Raw genomic sequence first — 27,907 nt, forward strand, 5'->3', positions numbered from 1 at the left:
TCCCAGGGTTGGCAATCATAAATTCAAGTCACTTATCTCAGACACTACTTTACTTATATATTTCCACTAAAAGCAGGTATTAAAAGGTTGCCTCAAATGCTGAGGAGATTTCAGCCAGTATAACTGAACATAAAGGCAAATTAAAGATACTGCTTGCGGGTATTTTGGAAGCGAAAAGCCACGTATGGTGTATGTGCAGTGCGGTGGCTCCGACGGTTTGCCCGCAGAGGTTGTTTTTTCCTCACACCCTCTGAGTTCTCAGATGGAGTTCACTGCTACGTCTCAGTCACGTGGCTCTTCTCGGTGAGGGCTCTGCTCTCTGCGGCTCTTCGGCACAGCCAGCGATGCTGAGGCTGAGGTGTGAGATGCAATCCATTGACTCCCGTGCGTAGAGGCGAAGTTATGGCACGGTCACCCTCGGAAAGAAGAGTCCGGCTGCAGTTTCTCGCAAAGTCCCGCACCGGTCCCGCACACGCCTTGCAGAGACTCACAGCCCCGGAGCGAGAGAACCAAACCTTATCGGTCAAATCAAACTAATTGATAAAAGAAAGAAATAAAGAAATTGAAATTAAAGCAAGTCAACGTGGACGGAAAGGAATTACAGGTATGTGGTGCTTGCTTTTTTCCGCTTATTATTTATTACATTCAGTAAATATTGTGAATAGATCGAAGTACTCCACTGTAAAAAAAAAAAAAACAAGCAAAACCTCATCATACATCATGATCCAAAGTTATTTTTCTTTAAACTTTTCACCACAATTGCGTCAGTTTTGGTCTTGTGCGTCTCTCCACACAGAGACGCATCGCCTGTAAAGAGGCATTTTAAGTGTCAGTCAGCCTGCGGTGTCTCATCTGCCTGAACGTCCCTTTCCTTGGCCTCCCAGCAGAGTTGAATTGAGCGAGGGTCGCAATGCAACAGGCCTGTCAAGTGGAGATAACAATTGGTCCACAGCTACACACGGTAAGAACACCCTATTTTCTCCCCCACAATAATGCGGTTTTGCGTTTGTCGCTGAGGACTAAACCCCACAGCTTACAGTTTAACACCCTGCATTCACTACATAAGCTCACAATTCCTCAAAACTGATGTATAGCTTATGTGAGAGCAGCAGGGAGTCGTGCTTATATTTTGAAGTTTGGTTATTTTTGAACAATAGAGTCGTTTTTGACAATTGTATGAAAAGTAACGTGATCGTTACTTTAAAGCAGAAAAAGTAGTTAGTTGTACAAAGTTAGATTCGAGGGAAGAAATAGTTAACCCATGATGCCTAATCTGCACCAGAGGTTAGTGGCCTGGTTAGAACATGCCCACATCCTCTTTTTTTTTTTTACTATGTAAGTAAATGAGTACATGAGTACCTGAGTACCTGGTGTGCTCCCACCATTTAACAAAACTGTCCAGTTTGGATTAAAGTGTAGACTTGTTCACCTCTGCTGATCACCTGGAGCGACTGATCAGGACATTTCATCTCATCAGAGAGTAAGGAAACTTTTATGGTCAGCAAGATCAGATTGTTGCAGTGGAAATGAAAACCTATATATGGGCTAGGTGGGTGCTATACTGTATATAAATAATCCGCTGTTACAATGACATCAGCATAGTTGATAAATTAACTCTCCATCTCGGTTTTCCAAATTTGAATCCAAGGCAGCTCTGAATCTTTTGCTGTGTCAGATGTCAAACTATTTTGAAAGTGTGCTGTTTGTTTTATCCACTTTTTGTACAAGTTGCTCTATCAAGAATTTGATTTTTTTTTTGTCTAACTAGTCAGCTCTACAGAACCACCCACTTATATAATTGTATTCATGCCGTTAATGTGGTGGTTATTCGCTTTAAGACATGCCTGCACAGAGTCCTCAGGCTGACAGTTCTTGTGAAACTGCTGGCATGAATTCCATTAGTTGAGTTAAATAATCTTTGTGTCAATTTTTGAATACATGCATGTAACTAAATAAAATAAAAAAAAACATGTTATGTGTATAATGCTGTACTGTAGAATACAGAAAGAATGTTAGCAAACACTGTCTTAAAACCTGTGGAACTTGGTGAGTTGGTGAGACTTTTTCTTGAAGGGTAGGTGTAAATGCTTCTTCACTTTATTTAAATGTCTACAGTTCACATGTCAGCAACAGATAGACATCTAGCTAATTTGGTTTGTGGTTTTAATTCATGGTTTCCTGTTATCAAAGAGGGATTTGCATAGCTGGGATTTTGGAGGAAGAGGAGTTTATTCTCAGTGGACCAAGAGAAGCATGTAAGACAAACTTTTCTCCTGCACAATCGTCAGGTTAAACATTTAGATTTTAGATTTAGATTCACTTTTACGATCGTATATCAGTAAAACCTATTAGACTCCCAGTAGCTTCAACTGCTCTGTCTCTTCAGAGGGTTGTACTGCTGTACTAAATAGCAAATTCAACACAGCCAGGGCTTTACTTTTTTGTGTTAGCTGGATCAATAAAACCTAAAACAGGCACTTCATCAGTAGTTCAGGTCTGTCTTTGTTTGTTTAGGCTCTCTTCTTCAGGCTTGTTTACAGGCCTGAACAGACGTGTTTAACACATTGTTTGACACTTTGTGTACAAAGTACCTAGATTATCAATTAGGGCGGCCATGGCTCAGGGGTTAGAGTGGGTCATCAAATAACCCGAAGGTTGGCTCTACAGGGTTCCCATTCTCGCCACTCAAAAAGATTGGTGAAACTGACAGGTGGAGGGGTGTCAGTCCACCTCCTTGTCATGGCCAAGGTGCCCTTGAGCAAGGCACCATACCCCCATGCTCCCGGGCGCTGTGAATGGCTGCCCACTGCTACAGTGTATGGCATCTGTCTCTATGAGTGTGTGACCCTGTGCATGTGAGTGTCAACAGGGGCCAACCTGGATGGGTTAAAAGCGGAGGAGAAATTTCGTGTGTATGCATGACAATAAATCTGATCTTAAAATCTTACCTTACTCATCATTCATGAGAAAAGCAATTTTGTTTGAAAGGAGAGGTGAAAGACGATTAAGACATGATTTGAATGCTGCAAGACAAGTTGTGCAGGTTAGTAAGTTGAAATATGTCATGCTTGTTGTTAATGTCCTTTAACTGCACAAAACGCTCTCAAACTTTTAACTTGATATTCAAAAGTGCTTCTAGCTCAAATGCTTCTCTATAAAAATATGAAAATCAGTTAAATTTTTTGACCAAATCAAATTCTATAGATTCAGTATTCTCTTCTATAGTTACTCAGAGTACTAATAAAAAAATAAATATGCCTTCTTTCATGTCCGAGGTTGTAAAAGACATGAAAAAAAGGTACTGGAAATAAGTAACAACCTTAGATGAACAACACTACTGGGCATGTTACACGTGTCATTATTGACTAAGCAAAAACTAAACTAAAATGAAGATACACTGTGTAAAAGAAGCTAAGTACACGTTCATATTTTCATAGGAATTAAGAGGTTGTAGCCCCCAAGGGCTACAAGTCAAATGCACTGGAGTAATTGATCATCAGCAAGTGTGAGCACCTCTATAAAAGCAAAAGTTTTGTCGATTTGTTGGTCTGGAGCATTGGGGTGCGTGTTGACACTATGCCGAAGAGGAAAGATATCAGCATCTATCTAGAAAGGGTTATAAGGCCATTTTCAAGGCTATTTATTTTAAAGTGTGAAAGATTATTTACAAGTGGCAAACATTTAAGAAAGTTGTTAATCTTCCCAGGAATGGACGTGTCAGCAAGTTCAACCCAAGTGCTCCAGCTAAGACTCTACAAGCTTCAGTTAGCTTGCTAAAGTATGGCTTGTTTGGAAGGATTGTCAGAAGAACCTTCTTCTCTCTTAAAAGAATAATTGGCATCATAGGTTAGGTTTGCAAAGTTGCATATATGAAATGCTGAAAGATGTCCCTGAATCAATACTGTACATTGGTTAAATCTGACATTTTAGATACCAACATTTGATCAACATCTAAATTTGATACATTGACAAAAATATAAGATGACTGTTGAATGATTAATTTATTGTCAGTTATTTCACAATTTGACAACACTGTCAGAAATTGGCATGGATTTCAGTACTTCAATACTAACTCAATACTTTGGCTGCGTGGGATATCATCAGGAGAAGAATTGTTAAAGGGTGGCACGTAACTCTTGACATAAACTCCTCAGGAGTAGGTTATGTGTTCACCATATTACCATGGTCAAGCCTAGTTAAAAAAAGTCGAACTTTAGCCATTAATCCTGCTTTGCCAAACTGCCTCCTGGGCTGAAGATCAAAATAATTATTAGACTCACAAAACAGCATCAGTTAGCATTTAGAGCTGCATTTGTATACACCTGTAGGCTGTAATTAATGATTTTATTAATGGTTAATTCATCATTAATTATTGTTTTATGATGGTGTTCTATTAAAAAGAGGTATCAGATGTCCTTATCCAGCCCTAATCCTAATGGTTGATTTCTTGTATAATTTCCATCTTCACCTGTTGTTCTTCTTGTAGGTATAAAGCTAATCTGGATGCAGCCATAGTTCCATGAGCCCTTTGGCCAAACTGAGAATGACACTAAGAAAGTAGGACTCCTGAGTCTTATCTTCACCTGCAGTGCCTTCAGGCATACTACCGAGACAGCATTACAGGTAAATCTATAAGCTCCCAAAGTGGAAGATTTTTGAGCCACAAAGAAGCTGAGCCAGAAATCCATGTTAACTACAGCAAACAAAATGTTGTGTAAAGTGTGCAAACTTGTGTAACATAATCATTCAGTGCAGCCGAGTTCTCCTGTCAGTGGATGGTACAGCATATAGTTAGAGAAGGTTTTTATTTGATACTTATTATTATTCATTTATTGTTATTGTTGTGATGCCATAGTTATCACCTTTTCGGTATTCTATATCATTTGTCACTCCCAGCCCTGGGTATCACATGCAAAGTGTTTTGTTTCAAGTAGAATAAATGTTTGGTCAAAAGAACTCACTCAATAAGAATGAAACCTGCCCAATTTTTCCAGCCAAACTCAAAGCGTGCTTACCCTGATCTCCAAAGCTTTGAGTCATTTGTTTCCACAACTGAAGTGTGTGTTTGCGTGTGTTGTGCAATAACAAATAACAATTGTGCAACTGGGGTCACAGAAATCGCATTGGTTACCTTGATTATGGTCTGATATGAATTCTGTAGAGAGGCTCTATGAGCTCACAGTGAAGGTGGGGACACAAGCTGTCATTCTTTATCTTGTCCAAACTAGCTAAATAAGATGCCTGTGAGAGATAAGCTATGGAATCTACAAAGGTTTTTTGTTCGAGAAATAAATGAACTGAAAACTGTATGATAATATACAGGTACCCAGAGAGCAAGTTTCAAACCAAAGAAGGTAATAAATTTAAAGATAATCAGTGGAATTTCTCACTCAGCCTACTGTAGTGTTATTATAACTTCAACTTCCCTTTACAGTGAGTGGCTTGTCGACTCAGTCCCCATCATTTATTATTCATGGTTGCTGGCTTTGAACCCAGACAGCAGATATGCACATAGTTACTTTCATACTTGGAATAAGGGTACTCGAGGGTCTGCATTGCAGACAAATTATTATTGTATTTCAGTAAAGGTCATTTCCGGTAAAAATGCAAGTGGATGTTTCTCAAAGGTTGCGGCTTTTCTGCCGCAGGATCCTCACAGCAACGTCCAACCCTAATTCCAAACAAGTTGGATGCTGTGTTGAATGTCAATAAAAAACAGAAGGCAATGATTTGCAAATATCATAAACCAGTAACTTATTCATGGCAACATCGAAAACACACCAAATGTTAGAAGTTACAGGTTTTATAGTTGGAACCATCTTTTAACAACAGTCTGTAAACTAAGAAGACCAGTTGTTGGAACCGTGGGAGAGGAATGTTGTCCCATTCTTGAGTGATATAAGATTCTAGCTGCTCGATAGTCTTGGGTCTTCTTTGTTCTTTGCTGTTGTTGTATCATGATCTGACAAATGTTTTTAGTTGGTGTAAGGTCTGAATTGCAGGCAGGCGCTTTGAGGAAGTTTTTTACTGGATTAAGGTCGAGACTTTTATATCCCAAATGTTTCTTTATTCTTGTACACTAAAATAAGAATATATTGACAAGTGTTGAGTCACGCAACTGTATTTTGAGTTGATATAGCTACCCAAATCAATTATGAGATGCAGTATTTGACATCTTCCATTCCATTTAAAGATGGCGCTGAAACCTGAAATTCTTTGTTCAATAACTGAAAACAAACTTAACAGCTTTGTTTGTTATTTTTGTCATGTTGACGTGGCAATAAATGAGTCTGTGGTTTTATTGCACTGATGCACAGAATGTTTTTTGTCAGACTGTGTAATCAGTTTAGCCCCCAGCAATCATGTGTATACAAGACAGGATAACCTTTAAGTAGATGTTGAAACTTTAAATTTCGAATTTGTAGCTCCAGGACCCCTGTTAGGCCAGAGCCAAAACCTTTGGCCAAACTGCTACTATTGATGCTACAAGCATGAAAATTACTACATTCTTGTCAGTTTATTTCAAGGCCATGAACTAAACCGACTACCATGACTCATTTTGTTTCACAATCGTCATAGTGTCTTGTTTGATTCGTGTGATGTCTGCATTCTGCAGATGATCATACATCAAATCCATTATTTCAGCTTAATGCAAATCTGTAATGTATTTCCTGACATTAAACACTAGGGCATATAGTAGGCAAGCGTGTGGAAATTAGCTGTATTATCAAAATAAATAGGTAACACAGAGGTTATCTCACTTTAAAAGTTGACTAACAAGGTTTGGTTTGACTGTTTTGGGCTTTCCTCCCTGTCAGTTAGCCAAACTATAATTGAAGTTATAGGTTAAAGTTAGAAGCAAGCTACTGTTAGCATTCATTCTTTTGACATGGTCTTATTCTCAAACACTGTAGGTTAGAAAATGAAGTGCATTAGACTACCGAAAAGATTTACTATCTGCATTAACTTAACGTGTCTCCATTGGTTTGTGTTAAGGACATGAGCAAAGACTTTCAGAAGGATGGCAAGCAGATGATACACAACGAACGTTTCAAAAAGTACATAGTGTTAAAAGATTCCTCCTGGTATGAAGATTGAAAGATGTTGTGATATTTATGATTACAAGTAACCATACCCATTTTACAGTAATTACCCTTTTTACCTCACCCATGCCCCATCTTGATGAATCTCAACAGTAACGACTGCATAGTGGAACTCTTTGAGAAATCCACAATCACCATAGCAACAGTCTTGAGACTATTCTCAAGTAGTAGTTTGACATACTTTATTGGAAAACGTGGTTATTGGTTTTACTTCCAAGAGCCAACTGATACCATTCTCAAATAAAAAAACTGTTGTTTTGTTTTTGTGGATTTGTGAAGGACAGCAGGCTAGCTTCCTGCACCAGTTTTCAGCCTCTCAAGAAAACTCAGCACTGTACCTTTAAGATTAATATTTTCAGTTTACTTAGTGTAGATATCATTCACAGTCACGGACTCATAAATCAGGCCTTCAGACCGTGAAATATCATAATATCAAAAGTATCTGCCTGGAAATGCTTTTTAATTTATGGCTCTATAAATGAAATATAGGTAAAATATGGAAGGATTTTGGAAGATATTCACCGACTAACCTTGGTAAAAATCTAGATTAGCCTCGATGAAAATTGTTGACGTTGATGAGAGAATATACTGGTATTAGTTTGTGGTAACATGGTGTTAATTCTACCAACCAATCCACTATCGCTCATACCCTCAGACTCACATTCATGAACATGCACTCAAGCACTTTGAGGACAATTTGTTAACACCACATAGAGGGGAAATACTTTCCTTGCATTACACTAGCCCAATTCATTCCACTTTTAATCCGCTCTGTGCTACGTCTAATTTGGCCCTGCCTTCTTATGCACGCCTAAGTCGCACAGAGTTACAAGAGTCTGATGAAAAACACAACTTTTATGACACCACCTGCTGTTATTCTTTCAAGGTGACTTTGCTTTTCTGTCATCTGTAAGTTAACACACCCTACATGTTGGCAGCATGAATAAGAAAGACAGGTTTAGATAGATGTGCGGCATTCCTCCCCCCTTAAAACGATACATGCACATACGTAAATGTGACTATGACTGCTTTGACTTTGTTTTTAGTACAGAGTGACACTGTTATGTTACAAATGCATTTCACCAAAAGTGTTACACAGTATTGCTGTCATTTATGTGCAGAGTTTGTGACAGCTCTGCTCAGTATTCATGTATAATGTGCACTGTAACCATATCACATACTTCTTTTCGGAGGAGTGCAGGGCAGTTTAAGTGAGCAGAGGGCAACTGATCCTATGTTTGATCATCCAGGACCCTCATAATTATGGCAAAGGTGAAGGTTAGATCATGAATCCACTGAAAAACTGCATTTACTACATTGTGGATTTTTTTGTTGTTTAGCATAAACACATAAGCCATGCTCTGTTTCTGAAGAGCTTATGGTTAATATTTGATCTGATGACACATGGTCTTATTCATCAGGTACAGCAGAATGATATAGGCTATTCTATCTTTGCAAGTAGAAAACACAAAATAGGTTTATTTGGCTCACACAGACTTCACATACATCTTCAGCCAGTTGAGAATCTTGGTATCATGTAAGATAATCCACAGCCATCATTGAAGATAAAGGATTTTTAGAAACATTTATTGCTGAATCAGCACACCATCATCGGCACACACATGTCCGTTCATCTTCGGACTGTAACGCTGGCTGGTTTTAGAGGTCGGCTTCACAGTAGGCAGAAGATCTCTTGGGGAGAATGTAACAAATGACACGCGAGCAAAGTCCTGGGGAATGTAAACAAACTACAGCAGTATGATAAACTGTTGCAGAGTGAAGGGTTACCTGCAGTATTGGTCATCTTACTTTAAAAAAGTAATTAGTTACAGTTACAAATGACTTCTCCCTAAAAATAATTGAGTTAGTAACTCAGTTACCTCATTGTGAGAGTAACTACTTACTCAGCAAAGTAACTGTGACGTTATTTTTCAAGTTCCATACGCTATTACGTTCTATGACATCTTTAACATCAAAGATGTTTATAGCATTCTGGTTTTTAATTTCAATGAGTGAGAAGTAGTACTTCCCTGGCTCGTCGCCATCGTCGTTGTCTTGTTGTGTTTGGCAGTCAGAGCTTGCAGTGAGACAGCGTGAGCAGGGCATGATTCACCCACCCAGCCAATCATCATTCCATTTGCAACGGCGTCGTCGTGCCTACTCCTGCTCTCTCCAGGCAGCTGATGTGGGGCCAAAACCTGACACTATGCGCTTCATTCCACCGAATTGTAGTAACACACCACTTCACATTTTTGGTAATGGCAACGCCATTGCAACAATGGGAAAAGTAATTATTTAGATTACTGGTTACTGAAAAAAAATAATGCCCTTAGTAACGTTGTTATACTCTAACGCCGTTATTACCAACACTGGTTACCTGGTTTTAAAACCAAAGTAGAAATGCACTCCAAGGCTCTCAGTAATACACATTTTAGAGAAAAACTAATCCACACCAGAATTTAAGGGGTTCTTCCTTTCCCCATGCTCCACCTCTGCATCAGGTTTCATAACATTCAGTCAAGTCAGATTGAGCAACCTTGCAGTTAGATACATGGCGCTAAAAGCATACCTCTGCTTCAGCTTTGGCAGGAATATGGTCAGCTGTCACTCTGTTGTACACTGGTGAAATAGTAACAGGATGGTAAAGATGATGTATTGCTATTACTCATCACTCGCAGTGCACATTTTTCTGTCTTCTGGGGATCAGTGCATGTGCTTCCCTTTGTGGTTTATCTCAGACCCTGGCACCACTTCAGTATCCATTTGGGGGCTCTGTTTCTCAGTTTTTCCTTGTAGAGAGGAGCAAAAATATATGTGCATTTCACATATCATCAGTCTTACTGCTTAATTATCCACTTCATTAGTTGTTGCAGTTTTCCAAATATAAACACACACAAACGGATGCCAATATGGATAGACATCAGTTACAAGAACATTCAGTAATTAGTTCTCCACTGTCATCGTCTTTGTGTAAATTTGCAGTATGGCTTCACATATACTGAGTTATAATCATACAGGTCATCAGTAAATTTACATGCAGGGCTTTTTCTGATTTCTACAGTAGCCTGGTGTATGTTAAATAACCCTGTCAGATTAGATTTAAAGTTCCCATAAACTTGTTCCCAAAGAGTTGCCTCTGTGGGATACATCCTCCTCTGATTGGTCAGCTTTAGTGGCCTGATAAGACACAGCCCACCATTCACCAGCTCTGTTGAGACTTAAAATTCTGGGGGGGGGGCATTGGATTGGATACAAGGTTACTGGATGTCCCAGAGTGCAACCACAAATAATACCTCCATAGTGCTGGCAAAAGTCAGAATCTTTGCTGGATACATTTAATCATTGTAAGGAGTATATACATAGTATATACATAATTTCTTGACCATGAATGCCGATACCTGGGTTTTAAAAAAGTTTTTTTAAAAGGGCCTCCGTGACAGTATGACTAAAAAAAAGTTGGTCAGTCACATTTTTCTGACACTATGGTCCGAAATCCTTGTGAAGCTCCTTCTCAGGACCAGGTTTTTCTCTGTAAAGTTATCTATATCACTCATTATATTTTCTTGTCACTCATAGTTAAATCATCGTCAGCCCAACATGCAGAGGACATGCCGTTAGTGCTGACCGAAAGCTTAGAAATACACATGATTAAATATTTGCTCTTTCTGTGATACAGACAAGCTTAATGTTAACACTGCTTAGACATTCAGTCCAGGTCAGTAACTCTAATAAGGGCAAAAGAGGTGGAAAAGTAACCAGGTTTGGTTGTATTGTGACTAATCTGTTACATGACGGACTGACTTATAAAGTTAATATTTTTTGCTTTTTGTGTTTTGTATCCAAGTGAAAGAAAGGCCATCATGAATCTGTTCAGAAAGGATGCCATGACCTCAAAGAAGGAAAAGGAGAAGGACATCCAGTATGAAGACCCTCCAGATGGAGGTTGGGGCTGGATGGTCGTGCTGCATTGTTTCCTGGTAAGTTAATCATTTGTGATCCTTTATCTTTTAACAGTGAATACTCATTATCAAGATTCCCAATTAATCTGACTGTCTCTCAGAGATGTTTATGTTGCTAAAATCTGCTAAACCTGTACACATGGATGACTCACTAGCGTTGTTTGAACATGTCTACGTTGTAGATGTTTTGCTTTTTCAACATATGAAAAATCAGGCCGTATCTGACTCCATTCAGCATTGCGGCAGATTATCTGCACTTCTTTACCTGTTCTGCTTGTGCTTTTTGCTTTTGTATAAATTCAGCATTTGATACTTAAACAAATTGAGTATTATTCACTCTTTGTAAGTTGCTTTGGATGAATTTTAAATTTTTTAGGTCTCTCTGTCAGCATGAGCAGGAAACTAATGTATGCACACACTGCATGTAGCTTTAGTATGTCCTGATAGGAAATCAACCAGGAAAATATCAATCTACTCTAATTTTTGTGTATGTGCAGGTGAACGTCCTTGTGATGGGCACGCTGAAAAGCTTTGGGATCTTTTTTGTGGCATTCCAAGATGAGTTTGGAGGCTCAGCAGAGAGCATCAGCTGGATAGGGTCCATCATGTCGAGTCTGCGTCTGTCTGGAGGTTTGATTTAAAAACATAAATGAATAAATAAAAAAAGGCTATCTCTAGCTCATACGCCCCCAATTTTACTCTTTGTTAAGTCTGTAGACTGGACTTTCCTTAGTATGCAATAATGTTTTCTTCACGTAAGGAACTGTAGTCAATGAGTTGCATGTTTCAGCACCGTAATGAATGATGTAGGGCCTGAAACCCAATGTTAGATTTTTTATTATATTTATGCATATATTTCTGAATTACGTTTATACGTAAAGCTTCCCAAAGAAATCCCTTCATTGTAGCACATTGGCTCACTATAGTTTTACTATAAGTTATATGTTAACAATAAATTACAAAAAATTGATAAAAAAGTAAATTGCAATGATTAACTTAAGATATTCCCATAATTGACAGTAACTAACTTTAAAAGATATTTATTGGGAAATTTCCTTTTTTTGTACTTTCTTTTCTGTTGTGTCTTTAGCACCCCTCGCCTCAGTGGCCTGTGCCAAGGTGGGAGTCAGGGTGACCTCAATCACAGGGGCAGTGTTGGTTAGTGGAGGCTTCATCATAAGTATCTTCGCTAACAGCGTAGTGTTCCTCTACATCAGCATGGGAGTGATAGTTGGTGAGTTGAAAAATGCAGTAAGTTAAAAAAAAACGCTTGATGATGCTGTGCTGAGGGATCTATTTCAGATGGCAGTAGGGTGTTTGAATTCTTTTTTTTTTCACTTATCCACCACTAAGTTCCTGTGACTGACAGAATCTGATCATGCCATCTTTGTTTTCTCTTCTTAGGAATGGGCTTTGCACTACTATACCAATCATTCTCAGTAGTTACAGCACTGTACTTCAGAAGAAGGCTGGCAACAGCATATGCGATTGGGCGCTCAGGGATGGGTTTGACCTTTGCGCTTGCCCCATTTACTCAGCTCCTTCTTGATAAATATGCTTGGCAAGGTAGGTAAGACAAATCTTTCAACAAATGTGTCAGTATTTGTGTCAGAAAGATTTTAGGTCCTGAGCTCTCTTTGCCACCTGTAGGGGCAATGCTGATTCTCGGAGGTCTCATGTTGAACCTCGTGGCCTCTGGGATGCTTCTGCGACCCATCAAAGTGAGGTCATCTGTGTCAAACCCTACCTCTTCACCCATCCAAAAAAGCCCTGCTATTTCCATCAAGAGCTCTGAAGAGAAGGACTGCTCTAAGAACTGCTTGAGTGGTTCCTCCCACTTATCCAACGGTGTCTCCATATCAGACTCTCTCCAGTCCTCTCCTCCACTTCAAAGGGACACTCATAACCAGAGTGGGGAATGTACTCAGGGACCTGAGGACCAGTCACTGAATCCTGAACTAACCAGACTGGTCCTCAATGGTGTTAATGGTCATGAGCCCCACCATGACACGGAACAATGTAAACCCACAACTCCAGACAGCCTAGCAGAGCTTAATAGCAGCATGAATGGTTCCACCATTGTGGGCTTTCCCTCGCATGCCAGCATGCCGAGTGAGGTGACCATCACAAAAAACAAAATACTGGATTTCTCGTTGCTGAAGAACCCATTCTTTTGCATCTACACTTGGTCCTTGGTCTTCAGTCAGCTGGCCTACTTCATCCCCTATTTCCACCTGTCTGCCAGAGCCAGAACCCTGGGCATCGATGCCATGGATGCTTCCTTTATCATCTCTGTAGCAGGTGAGACTTACATTAGACTAAAGAGCCAACCAAATTTTTGTTGATTGTAAAGAGAAAAATAGATAGATATTTTTGCTTTTTTAACTAAATTTAAATGTTACCCCAGTCAGAGCTGTACAGTAAATGAGTAGCTATCAGCAACCAGTAAGATTAGTTAACATAAAGACTGGAACTTATGCAAAACAAAACACGATCAGCATCTCTCAAAGTTCCTAATAAACTCTTTTTATCACATGGGTTTAACCTGCACAGTAAAAAGTTTAAAAGCTTAAGTAATGTATGCAGAAACTTCCTCAAGTCTCCATAACTGCATGTGTAGTAAGAAAATTAGCTGTTTCAAATATGAAAAACATTTCACTAAAATGATTATGACAGGAAAATTACAGAATTACAAGCTATGTAATCCAAAATTAGACATAAACAGCTATATCAGGCAACTAGGTATACACACAGAAATATTTTGTCAAAAGATAATGTGGTTTCAGCCATAAACACCTATAGATTGTATACTACAAGAGCTGGATGTGGTCACTGTGATGTCAACCATTACTTTGTGAACTGCCAAATACACCATTTATCCATCACCATCTTTGTCCTTTCAGAGCAAAACTTATCCAATAGTTGGATAACAGGGTGGAGATGAAGAGTAATAGTCAAAACTTGATTAAACAAAAATACAAATTGTTGTGGCCTGATATTAATTTAATCATGTAATTATTTTGAACATGACCACCAGTCCTCTGAAGAAGTGACTGTTACTCACACCACAATGATGAGGAAAAATGGAACATGGAAAAGATGTGTTGACTGAGTATCTCATGATTACTCTTTTTGAAGCGGAGTCTCTTTGAGGCAGAGATGTTCTAGAAAGAACTCCTTGCAGCCATCAGTCAGTAGAGTTACACGCGTAGCTGAATCAAGCTGTGGTTACAGCTCAACTTGGTCATTTAACTGGATCACTGTCCTCGTCCCAGTATACATACATGGGAGTCTTTTTTTAAAGAGAACGTATCAGTAGTAAGTTTGAGGTTAAACCACCCAATGGAAATTTTATTGTGCAAAAGCTGTGTACTACTTTTAGAACTAAATGCCAAGTCTGTGGTAATTGTACTGGATAAATTTAGTATTTTTCCCTTTATTGAAAGTCAAAGTTGCTTGGTTTTATTGAGTGTCATCATGAAAAGAGTTGAACACACTTTACAGATCTGACAGAGTCCTTGTTTAACAGACTGTGGACTGTTGCCCACATGTGTTTGAATATGATTTCTAGCATGGACTGTGAAGGGGGTATCACCAGGTTTCTTTCAGACTGGATCTTAGAAGTGATGCAAAGAAGTGCTCAGTCAACTTTTAGGCATTAATTATTTGTGAGCTGCTCAGACTCTGCAGTCTTATGTAATGAATGTGCTTACATAAAAGCTGAACTTTGGTCCACTGGCCAGGACTGGTGGGTTCAGCAGTATACTATTGATGAGGCCCCTCCATATGACCAGAAAACAGTATTAACATTTCGACCAGCCACCACATGTACTTGTAATTCTGTCCGTGCTTGGTCAGGCCTTGTGAATAATTGAAATGCAGTTGTGTATTTACACGTTCCTGTTTTATAATATGCCCCTTGCTAATCAGTTGTGAGCAGAGAGTCAGATGCAGTCTTGCCTTTGATGAAATGTGCTTTTTAAATAAGAATTATAACACAAACTAATTTGTTGCAGTTGATCACAAGAGAAACTGACATTTCATACATTTCTTTTTTCATATTTCATCTTTTCGGTACGTAATGTGATTAAATTCAGCAAGGCTTTATTTAGCTCTTGATGACATGTAAGGTTTTAGATTTTTTTTTCAGGGGATACATTTTTAGCTTCGAGACAAATTGTGTACTTCAACACAACTTTAGTTGTAAAGCATTTTTCCAAAACAAATACAACTTCAGGTGATTTACAGAGCAAAACCTAAAATTAAAACAAAGTATAAAACATTGAAAGATAAAATCACAACACATATAAAGGGAATTTGCAAGTAGCAGTGAGTCATTGATAAGTGTTAAAACAATCATTTTGAATATACCAAAGGTTTAAAAGTAAATAAAGGACAACTATATTTTAAGAAATGTAGTGCACAGCAGATTAGGAAATCAAAGACTTTTTCAAGGAGGTAAGTTTTACACATAGACAGGGAGATGATGTATGTATTCCATAACCTGACTGACAGCTGGTTCTATGGAAGAGGAGCCTGAAAACTAAAAACTCTGCCCTTCAATCTACACCCAGAGACTCTGGGAACCACAAGCAGGTCTGCTGTCTGGGAGCGAAGAGCTCTATTTGGATAATAGGGGACAAAACAGCTCTCTCAGAAAAGATGGGGCTATGCCACTCAGAGCTTTGAATGTAACAAGAAAGAGTTTAAAACCTATTCTAAATTATACAGGGAGCCAATTTAAAGAGGCTAAACCAGGAAAAATGTGATCTCTCATGGTAGCACCAGTCAGTACTCTGAACACAGTATTTTCGAGCAACTAAAATCTTTTCAGAGAATTGTTTGGGCAACTAGCTTAGAGAGCTTTACAGTAGTCAAGCCTAGATGTAATGAATGTTGGTCATTTTCCTTACATGTATGCTTGTGAAATTTGTATTCTTTTGTCAGCATTTGATGTGAAACAGCAGCTGTATACCACAAAGACCCAGAAACACATACTGAGGAATTGAGCCAAAGCTCGGGATCAGATAATGCTGCTGTGACAGAAATCTAAAGGATAAAGTTGTCTAAATTTTCCCCAAAGCTCTTTGGGTTAACTTCTATGAGATTTATGCCAGCACGCAGCAACATTGGTAGATTCTTTTGACTTAGACACATTTGTTCTGTCACATTCATTGGTCATGTGCACTGTAATGAGGGAGAAAAAGGGACAGAGCTTTAAACATGGGGTGCTACCCACACCACAAAGCCACAATCCTCGTGTCCCGCTGTCCCTCTTTTTCTGACCCAGCGTTGTCATCAACTTGGCTGACGGAAGGAGAGGCCACTATCATCCGGGTCAGTGTGCTCAACAGTTCTCCGCCACCAACGCTCGAGCTAACTGGAGTCGCTAAGCAACAGCTAACTGAGTAAAGTCTTTGGCGTGTGGACAAGAGGGGCTCCCAGTTTTGTTTGAGTCCAGTTCTAAAGTGGCTTATGCTTTGCAGAGGAGCACTGAAAAGCTTCAGAAAAGCTGGGAAAACCAACATGCCAATTATAATTCCTTGCTTTAATCTTTTGACAAAAATGCCCCTACCTATGACAAATTGATTGGCATGTCTCTGTGTCTTGCAGCCCCCCAGGGCCTGTTAATGGCCAGATGAATTTACAAATGGTAAATGTTGTATTGGATCAGTCGGAGGAACTTTGTGCAGTGATTGATTGTTAGAGTTTTCATAAATCGGATCTAATAGCTGATTTAATCTAGCACCAACCTTAAAAACCTCTTTACCTGAAGGCCCAGTGGAGAAAAATGGACTGAACCAATGTCTCTGATGCACTTTGCTTGATGCGCTGCTACTTAGAGGGGGCAAATTTAAACAGCTTTGTACTAAGTTTGAACAGGAACAGCTGCAGTGCTGAACCAACCTGCTGGGGCTAAAACACACAAACAAACTCACAACTTGTCTGTACGCAAGCAGGGGACACTCCAGGACGTGTCTTAGGTCACAAAAGGAGGACACATAAACATTGCACAGCTGCCTCATGTCATCTTTCTAACCTCGGTGAAGAGGAATGTTTTAGGTCCTGTTAGGTAAGGGGAGCAGAGGTGTTCACTGATGAAGTGTTTCATTGTTTTCTTATCCAGGCTTTTTTCAGGGCCTTAAAGAATGAGGACACAGTGTGCTGTCATAACTTATCATCTGCTTTTTAAATTATGTAGACAATAACTGGTGTAAGCATGCATGCTCTGTGCAGACTCATATTCAACATGGTCTGTTGTGGTTTAAAGCCCAGTGTTAGTGGATGCAGCTTGTGGAGTTGCACTGCAGAGGCTGTACAAAGGATGGGTTACTCTGATCTGCAAAGAACCAGTTTGTTTCATTGATTAGTGGCTAAGCGCTGCCTGCTTGTAGCTATTCCTGCGACAGTCAATACACCACTGCAGTTTCTGCATGGCATCGCGTTCCAGTTGACCTCAGCAGAGAGCAGTCCATATCTGCTCAGTCATCATTCCGAAGCAGGGCCAGAGATCAATCAAAAAAGATGGTGTGCGTAATGAATAGTTTGCTGGGTGTGATGATGCAGATGTTGACAGCTGAACACATCAATTTCGTGTCAGAGAACAGGGACAACAACTTCACATTTGATACCTGTGCAGATAAGTGCAGTTCTGACCACTGCATTCTGCTGCTGCAGCATTTACAACTTTGTCTATCAATTCCAACATTTAATGAAAAAAGACTTTATCGCAATAGGATGACATATAAATGATGGTGATGGTGCAATATTCAGTGTTAAGAATTCTCAAAACCCCCTGTAGGTCATCCATTTGGAAAGAAGGGGTGTAACAGATTTCAAGATAATCTAATGTTTGTTGAAAATTTTATCAAAAATAAAGGAGCAAAACCTTATCCAAGTTCTGGCAAGACCTTATCCAAGTGCACTGGCAGTTAACTGAACTCTTCCTGCTTCATGTTGGTTAACATATCAGCTACACTGAAAAAGCCAATTTTACTGCTGTTGTCTTTTGGTCCAGTGTCAGTCTGTAACAGGCTAGAAGATGATCCACTATAAGTCCCTGTTCCATTAAAAAGTGTAAGCTGATGTGTCATTGAGTAATGTTTTCTTTATTTAATCCAAAAACAAACAAAAAAGGATTTTTACCAAATATAGAAAAACTTTTCTCTCAACTCTCTTCTCTTACGGCTTTTTAAAGTAAACTGCCAGGAAAATCTTTTTGTTTTAACAGGATAATCCATTTCAGCTGTATTAGTTTTATCCCAAGGGGTCCTGAATGTAGTCTAAGTGTAAACATAAGAATAACACCCCGTATTTTTTATAATGTGTGTCTTGAATTGGTATGTATTGATTGATCATTACCATTAAGCAGCCTTTTGAAATCACTGAGCTTTCACCGTTTTACACTCTTTCACCTCTACTCATCTTTATCTTGCAAATTCCTTCTCATCTTACACTGAATTAAACCATTTGAAATATCACTTCTGCCTCTATTGCTTATTTTTGTTCATTTTTTAAATTTTCATTTCAATTGTAGCTGTACTTTGGGTTAGGGTTAACTTTGTCCCAGTTTGTCATTCTCTTGTCCATCTACCTTTGCTACTGTTTCAGGTATCACAGAGACCGTCGCCCAGTTGGCCTCAGGCTGGGTGACAGACCGGAACCTGTTCCATAAATACCACTACCACAAAGCCTACCTGATCCTCTGTGGCTTGGTCAACCTGCTCTCCCCACTGGCAACCTCCTACATCCTGTTGATGGTCTATGCTGTCTTTTTTGCCATCTTCTGTGGCGGCTACATGGCTTTGCTGCTTCCTGTCCTAGTAAGGATCCACCCATCTCAACAAATACATTGTTCTTGCTTGAAACATGTCAACATAGATTACCCATCCGGCATGGTTGTACAGCATTAATTTGCACCTTGTTTTGTTTTATACCTTTCGAATCAAATTAAAAGAAAACCACATGCAATGAACTGTGAAAGTTGATATTCTATAGGTGTACTTCTGTTCCACTGTGTGTCACCTGTAAAGATCTGTAGTCAGTGAGCAGCACGTCTGCCAAACAGCTCAAACGTACTCATACTCCCAGTTTTAACAACAATATTTTAATGATCACTTCATTAACTTTAGGAATTTGTTCTAAAAAACACATTTTTACCTGAAGGAAGCAGTAAAAAGATACTGACAAAGTAATCACAATTAATCCTGTGGGAAACATGAATATTTGTACACAGTTTTAGTGCAATCTATCAAATAGACCTTTGGATACTTCACAGGATAAAATAAAAACTGACCTGACATAGGGAAAGTAAAAGGTTCGTCAGTGCCAGAACACTTTGTCCTCTGGGGAAAATGAGAGGGTCTACAAAATGTATTGGCAAGTTATCTGAGAGTTGATGTGATATTTGAGTCTGGACCAAAGTCATGGGGCAATACAGCAAGTTTAGAGATGTATTAGTATGTTCTGCTCATGTGCTCAGCAAAACCAACAGCTCTTGGAGGATGGAAAATCTGTTTTCCAATTATGACTTTTTTTTCCTAGGGAACTTGCATGCAAGTAATAAGGAAACAACAAACCAACAACATGAAGTGTTTAAACTTATAAGAAATGTTTTAGGTAAGAGGTGATGAACGTTTTCTTTATCATTTTACATTGCAGAGCAGAGTAAATTCAAACAAGTTATTTGGGAAAGATGAGTAAGGGTTGTTGAGCGCTACAGAGTCATCTTTATATATTACCACAGTGCGCTTTCTCAATATCATTTTTCCACACTGTGTCACCCCCATGAGTTTCATAATACTATCATTCAGTGCTTCTTTTACCTAGCGAAACTTGATGGTATGAGACTCGCCCATCAGGTGAAATAACAGTAGCAGTTGCAGTAGGATGCTGTTGGAGATGTTTCCCAACTGCCGGAAAGGGTGGAACAACACATTGAGTCATTGGGTGTACTGTATCTTTAGATCATATCAGTCCAGAAACTAGAAAAGGGCATATGGCTTCATTTCAGCTTTCAATGGTGTGGTCTCAAAGGCCAGGACATGCCTTTGGGCCTAAATAATGACGTGAAACAACCTAAGAAATCACAGTCTGATTTTATCACCAAAATAAAGCACTGATCTGAAACCTGCAGTCACTCCAAAATGTTTGACATGTTTTTCAGCAGAGGAGCTGCATTCACTAAATCTTAGAAGTAGTGAAATGCATGCCTGTTATTATTTGTATTATTGACTAACCTTACGCTGATTGTATCTGTCTTTATGACAAAAAAAACATGTTCTTTGAATCTCGCGTTTATTGGGCAACATCTTGTTTCTCTGAGGTGCATATATATGCATTTGTCACGCCATCAGAGCTGTCAAAAAATAAAAGAATTACCGGTAAATGGAGCATAGTATGGAAACAGTAAGAAAATCCTGAGTGTGCTCAGCACAAACATGACACATGAAGCATTATGCAAGTCAAGCAAAATACCTTGTTGGCGGTTTATCATGAAAATAGATTGTTGCGCCCCTCTGAGTCTTTTGTAAGTCTTTCTGACTGTTTACTTTAGGTTTAGACATCAATATGTGTCTTCTGCAGTGTAGCAAAGCCTCGTGAGACGTCTGCTCTCCTACGAGAGAAAAACCTCAGTTCTGTTTCATTCTGCTAAGCGCAGCAGAACACTCACGCATGCCTCACTGTATTTCATCTAAATTTACTGTATTTCATCTAAATTAACTATTTATTGCGGGATATTACAGGATCAGCCCAATTTGGATCAAATAGATCTACAATAACAAATCATAAACTTTGTTCAAAGGTGTTCTAAGCTGTTTAAGATGACAGTTCATGCAACCCTTTTTCCATGGACTGTGGAAAAGTTGGGACACTCTAAAATGCCAGTTTTGAAGCAGAGGATTGTTGTGGGACTGGAAAAACAACACAGAAAACTAGAATAGTTTTATGCAATTCTGTAAAAAACAACACCTTGCAAAACATCTTACACAGTACAGAATCTTTCAGATGGAAGTATGGGGAGAGGTTCAATACTCTGTGAGTACGTAGGTAAATAGTCGAGCAATTTAAGAAAGATGTTTCCTGACATAAAGTTATGAATAGTCTAGAGATTTCATCTTCACAGAACGTAATGTTATTAACAGACTGAGACAATGCTGAAAACCGGTATTTCATAGTTGTGATCTTCATGATCTTCATTCAGGCAGTAGAGCATTTCTGAAAACCATGTGATGAGGTGATCACAGTTCATTACACAATTCAGGAAGTTGTTGTCTTTTCTGGGCCCAAGCTAATTTGAAGCGGACCGAGGTGAAGTGAAAAACTGTCCTGTCGTCTGATCCATCAAAACTTTTCTTGGGAACTCATGTCGGCTGTCTCTGCGAGGCTTAAGAGTCGGTTAAAAATCCAGCATTTGTGACAATAACGGGGTACATTAGTGTACATGACTTTAGTAAATTGCACATCTGTGAATGCATAGTTAATGCTGAACAATATAGAAAGGCATTTGATTAACATAACTCTTGCAGACAATGTATTTTTTTAGGAAACGTGTTGCTTATAAAATCAAATCAATCACAATATCAAAGCACATTCTGAAAATATTACAACAACATTGCTCACAATAAAAGAGTCGAAGGGCTAAACTGAGCCTCGTGCCTGCTGTTTTTTTAAGTTTTTGCACATGTTTGATTTATACAGTCCAGGAATTTGTGCAAATCATTTTGCAACTGTTTGACACAAACAATAAAGAAGATGTCATTAGTCTTATACGTATGTAGGTCTTAATATACATAAGGGTTTCATAAACAATTTGTGTTTCTGCCCTGCAGGTTGATCTCGTGGGCTCAGAGAAACTCAATAACTCCATGGGCTTCTCCATGTTTTTTGTTGGCTTGGGTTGTCTCACTGGGCCTCCTTTGGCAGGTGAGTGAATCATTTCTTGGGAAACTTTCAGGAGATACATATGTTGACCCACTTTTCCAAATGTACACAAATACGTTCATATGCACTACATGTGCACTGGATGATCACCATGACATTATGTTTGTAAAATGATTTATTACAGACAAAGTTTGGTATGTTTCTGTGTGTGCGTGTGTGTGTGTGTGTGTGGGAGGAGCTCAAGACAGGGTGTTAAAGACTGGAAGGGGAGGTACTTGACAGGCTTCCTTATGAACTTACATATCTTGTAGCACATATTTTCATTGTGCCCTAAATTCTCTGTAGTGCCTCAGAGTCTGTAACTGCCTGTCTGTGTGTATGGAGCGTGAAAACTAAAACATACAGGAGAGAAATAACTTCAGTATTCCATTCTGGAAATTTGGGTTTGCTTTAAGGAAAATGCACACAGGGGTTATTGGGTTAAATTTCCTCCTGCCAACAAATCAGTCAAATGAAATGACAGAACTGTATTCATAGTAGGTTTGATTACTTTATGTAACTGATGGCAGCTTGGCTTTGCTTGTCTTAGAGAGCAGTTTCTAATCTGCAATCTGGTTTTGTGTTATAGTGCTTACTTTTTACATGTGATTGGAGTCTAATTTATTATGTATCTGTAATATGTATGTTATCTGCCTGACTCTTGATCAAGTGATGTCTTCTTTGATATGTGGAGCAGTAAACACTCAACCAAATAAGCATGTGTCCTAATAGTAAACACACACTCTCAGCCAGGCGTTTAGTCTTTGACTATCTTGGGTACTTCTAGGAAAAGAACTCCTCTTCTCCTAATGGGAAACATTTGGTACCAGTTAAAGTGAGGGGGTCTGCTGTTATGGTCTCTGCCCTCTGTTGTTTACTAGTCTCCTCAAAGAAGCTTATGAATTGTTGAAACCTGACTAACAATCCCCTTTAGGGTAGTATGACATTTTAAAACAAACATTTGACAAACCATGGATCGTCCTTTTTGCTGTACTAACAGACTGCAAGGTGCGGCAGTATTCCTGTTGTTCAAATCTTCTTGCCTTGGGCTCAAACTGTGAACTGTCTCTGTTGTCAGTAGCTCAAGTGTTAGCTCAAACCTGATTTTTTTAATTAGATCAGTTTCACTCTTTTGCTCTGAGGTGTTTTTATGTACCTTGCAAGGCAGTTAGATTCTTGTGAGACCTGCAGGCTCTCTGCCACGAGCATAAGCTAACTTATCAGACTTACCACTGTCCTTTTGTGGCTCATGTACAGAATTTTGAACCAATTAATGTTCTTTACTGGTAGCAACGGACAGGTTTTAGGCATGATGACAATCAAGACTGGCAGCTCTTATTTAATAATTGGTTCGTTTAGTACATTCGATTGGTTAAAGTTTGTCCATAACTTTAATAAATACATGCTCCATCCAATCATCAGCGAAGTCACATGTTTTTAAAGTGCCTGCTGTTTCTATGTCAGACTTCCCGATACACAATGCACAGAGATTTATCTGTTATCTGCAGTCTAGTATGAAACTTGGCAGAGAATTAAGACAGGCGCAAAGGAAGAAATGATAAATTATTTTGCTGTGGATCGGGATTACAAATTACAGAACACAATGCTCTTTAATGCTTTTATTTTCAGTGGGACAGGCACCGGTTTAGTGCTGGTTGTTGGGCCAGAGTTCAAGATCAAGCTGTTTTATTTTCATCCCTTTTTACACATAACTGAACATGTCATAACTCTAATAAACTAATGATGGCTGGTGAAAGTTAAAGGGGAACTCCAGTATTTTTAAACCTAGACCTTATTTCTGGCATGAAATACGTTTATCTACTCACCGAGAACAGTTTGGCGAAAGTCGGCGTCCTTCAAAAGCTATTTAGAAAACTTGTGTACAGTAGAGTGCCTGTGTAGAAATCACTCCGTTAGCTCTCCTATAGCCGGAAGAAGCCACATAACAGCACCTATGAGCGAACGGAGCTATAGTACACGCTCGTTCATTCATTCGTCTTAAAGTATCGGTGAAATAAAGACAGATAATGCCTTATTTAGAGGCTGCATCGTCTTTGCCCAATTCACTCCGTTATATGGATAAACGCTGATTGTGAGTTATCTGAATAGCTTCCCGAAGGACGCCGACTTTCGCCAAACTGTTCTCGGTGAGTAGATAAACGTATTTCATGCCAGAAATAAGGTCTAGTTTTAAAAATACCGAAGTTCCCCTTTAAGAGAGCTAAACTTAAACTTTTTATTTCAGTTCTAAAATTGTAGAGAAAGCAAAAGGTACGCTGCTTGTGCTAATTTTTAACTTTTCATGCCTTTTAGAAACCAGTTAATCCTCAAATAACATTTAATAGCAGAGCATTTTAATAGCAGTGGCGCAGGTATAAGCCTTCGGGGTCTTGTATAGACATGGGTATGTACTTTACCTTCAATTTAAGATAGTGTTTTGGAAAAGAACAAACATTTAGAGATAGTCAATAACCGGTGAGCTGAAGGAAGGAAGGAAGGAAATGCAAATAAACTAAATGTGTGTAACGGGAATATTTCACTTAAATTTCAAATGTCATTTGACAAAAAAATGAAAATAATGCGAAAATAACCGAATAATTATGAAAAAGTTCCACTGTCAGTGTGGATTGAATTGGCCAATTTAATTTTCTTTATCACAAATATGAGAGCTGTATGAAAAATTTACCAACAAAAAACACATAATAATTCCAAAAGCTAAGCTAAACGATGAAAGATCTTGAAACCTCTCGTCACATTTCATAACATCATCAAAATGTTTCACAGTAATAAAACATCGAGGACATTCCCAGCACTCAAAGAGAACAGTCTGTGTGGGTAGGTGGAGATCATGGGAAAAAGATATCTAAAATACTTTTATCTGATCTGGTAGTTTTTATCGTGTCGGGATGGCTACAAGAAGCTTTTAGGCACAGTCACTCTGCAAACAAACATTAAAGGAAAAGAAATGGTTCAAATAATTGTGTCAATGACCACCTTTTGAGTATTTTCTATTTCTATATTCAGTGTTGTTGTTAAATGTATGCATTTCATGTAAATATTCAGATTGTTCAAAAAGTTTGTCATTACTGATGGTATTCAAAATGTTGTGCTTTTGATTATGGGCAACAGTCATTCTGACCATGAAATGTGCACACATTGAGTAATTATTGCTTGAAACATAAACTTTTGGTTACAAATACAATTTTTCACCATTTAGATACTGTTGAATGCAAAAACCAAGATTGTTCCTGTTTCATAGCCTCTTTGTACATGTTATTTCAAATGAATGGAAATGCTGACAACTAGTCTTATCAATACTTTTATTTGGTTTCTGCAGCCTTTTCGTCAATAATATACCAATGAAATTAAACATGAGCTTTCACTGATGAACAGTCGTGTTGTTTCTTTTTTCTAGGGTTCCTATACGACTACACTCAGACTTATGATTGTTCTTTCTACCTGGCGGGGCTCTGCTACCTGATCTCCTCCCTCTCCCTCTTCTTGGAGCCACTGGCTCAGCGCTGGAAGGCCAGGAAAAAACTGTCCCAGACAAAGAGTACAGAAAGCAGCTGCAAGACCAACGGATGCTTCACCCCTGACCACCTGCAGAACGGCGCTGTGTAGGAATGAATTCCAGGGAAGGATCTTGAACCAACATGTTCATTACCACAGGCCTGCATACCTTGTACTCTGAAGTTCAGCTTAAAGTCAGGACCATCATCATTAAGTACAACTGGAGTGTGGCGACAGGCTCACAGTCACATGATGAAAACATGTGATCATGCAAAGTCTTTAAAAAGCCAAAATTATATTCTCTGCAAAATACCCCCCCCCCCTCTTATACAAGAAATACAAGCATCAAAACTGAAGTAAATCCTGACATAATTTATTCAACAAAAAAATAATCACAGTTTCCAGTGCATCAACGAAACTGCTCTGACTTTGCAGCAGTGTTTTCCTGCTAGAAACTGAGCAGCTGGTCTAAAAAAAAAAAAATCCTGTCTTCAGTTGGTTTTTCTATGTCGGCATTGATGGAGGAATGCTGCACCTGATGTCCGGGGAAGCCTTTACCTGTATCTGTAAACCTGTGCTCACCAATACCCACTTTTGGCCAATTTGTGATTATGCTGCATGACAATTCCTCTGATCTTTAACTGCCAGGTACTCAACATACTGAGCAACCATGCTAATGCTGCCTGCTCCTCTGACACAATGTGTAATCCTGTATATGAAGCCAAAAAAGCACAATAGCTTACATAGTTTAATGGGAAATGTATCTTTTCAGTTTATTGAAGGCATGTGCCAGCATTTAACTGTCAACGACGCACACTGATGGTATTTCTGTGTTGAGCTGTAATAATCCAGATTCTTTTTTTTTTTTAAAAACTATTTCAACATACTTTTCATCCAGATCAGTGCTCTCAACGTTTGGTTCAGATTTTTAGAATATCTTTTATGTTTCAACCTTTCACCTCAGAAATGTATCTGCTGATCTACTTCTGCTGTCACATATTTTTTTGCTCTTCCTCAACTCCTTCATACTCAAACTCATACACATTTGTACTTTTGTCTAACTCCCACCATTTGTACTTGTTGAAGTTAGCTCAGTTTTTCATATTTGTTGGCTTTTTTAGAATTATATTTGAAATTTTATGCTTATGGAAATTCAGTGAACACTTACACTGAACTTGCACTGACTTAGAGTCACTCTTACTATGCTTTCAAATGATGTAACCTCCATGCAGTGTTCACATGTCAACTAATGCTTCAGCTGCTGACTTTCCAACATCCGTCTCTTATTTTCAACTGGCATGTAAACTTCTTTCTGCATAAATAGCTCAGCAGAAGCACCCGACACTTTAACTGATTCTACTCCTCAAATAGATATTGAACTACTTTAACTGACACGAAACCCAGCTGTCACTGCTTGTGTAACAACACTTAAATATTCACACACCAGTAAAAATAGTAACTCCCTTCATTGTTCACAGCTAAAAAGTATTTTCATTATTTAATGCTACAAATGCAAATTTGAGTTCTTGAAAACAGCTGTAATCAAGTAATTCAGCTGACACTGCGCCTTCTTTCGTCACACTTTCAGACATTTTAGCCGGTTAAAATGGTCAAACTAGCACTAAGTGAGAACATTTTAGAGATGTTTTTCATTTTATTATGTTTTCAACTGTTTTTTAAATCATAACCTCGGTTGTTGCCTTTTAAAAGCTACAACTATAAACTACCTTTCTCCTTTTGTCAGTAACCGAGAGAAACATTTGGTACGTATGTCCAGTTGTACGTTTAAGAGCTTACAGACATCTTCAACCTGGGCACACCTGCAGATGAGAGGGTGGTCACACCTTGCTCATTACTCCTGGGCTGTTCTATGCAAGTGCACTCAAACACTTTTTTGCTTTTTATTAACGTTCACACGTTTTAACTTTTGCAATTCCACCAGCTCCTAAGAGAGGAAGCTTGTTTTGGTGTTTTCTACATATTTTGATCACAGCTGGACTGAGGAGCAGCGGGGCTGATGAGCTCTGCTGAACAGCAGGGTTTTCTGTGCTATTATGTGCGATTATTTAGCCAGCACCATATGTCTGTAAATTTCTGACCAACCGTGTTGATGGTGTATTGTTGACCATATACCCCAACAGGACTGATTCAAACGATTGCCCAGACTCTATGTAGAGTACAATGCCTGCAAGCTGCCAGCCAATGGTAATGCAAACTCACAGTGCTATAATGTTTATAAATGGGAGTCTGTTGGTTGTTGAACCTTTTTTATATTGTAGCAATTTTTGTGTTTTCAATGAGTTCCTTATTTTTCACCACTATTTGCCTTATAAGGTGATGTATCTTTTACTAACTTTCCTGTATTGTCAGCCAAAGATCACATTAGAAACCTATCTTCAACTTGAAACT

At 38.8% G+C, this 27,907-nt stretch overlaps 1 protein-coding gene across 2 annotated transcripts; it reads left to right on the forward strand.

The window, feature by feature from the left end:
• Positions 1-243: 243 nt before the first annotated feature.
• Positions 244-26,637, forward strand: slc16a4 (solute carrier family 16 member 4). Of its 2 annotated transcripts, none has more exons than XM_072367162.1 (11): positions 244-604; positions 885-961; positions 4,487-4,623; positions 10,948-11,080; positions 11,560-11,692; positions 12,153-12,296; positions 12,467-12,628; positions 12,713-13,363; positions 18,674-18,885; positions 21,895-21,988; positions 25,401-26,637. In XM_072367162.1, the coding sequence occupies exons 4-11, from the start codon at positions 10,964-10,966 to the stop codon at positions 25,607-25,609; spliced, it is 1,722 nt and encodes a 573-aa protein (XP_072223263.1). In that variant the 5' UTR covers positions 244-604; positions 885-961; positions 4,487-4,623; positions 10,948-10,963; the 3' UTR covers positions 25,610-26,637. The 2 variants fall into 2 exon arrangements, with proteins under 2 accessions (XP_072223263.1, XP_072223262.1); XM_072367161.1 differs by having other exon boundaries at positions 888-961.
• Positions 26,638-27,907: the final 1,270 nt, after the last annotated feature.

Source organism: Leuresthes tenuis, unplaced genomic scaffold, assembly GCF_036924035.1.
Source record: "Leuresthes tenuis unplaced genomic scaffold, fLeuTen1.0.hap1 SCAF_16, whole genome shotgun sequence".
Lineage (NCBI taxonomy): Eukaryota > Metazoa > Chordata > Actinopteri > Atheriniformes > Atherinopsidae > Leuresthes > Leuresthes tenuis.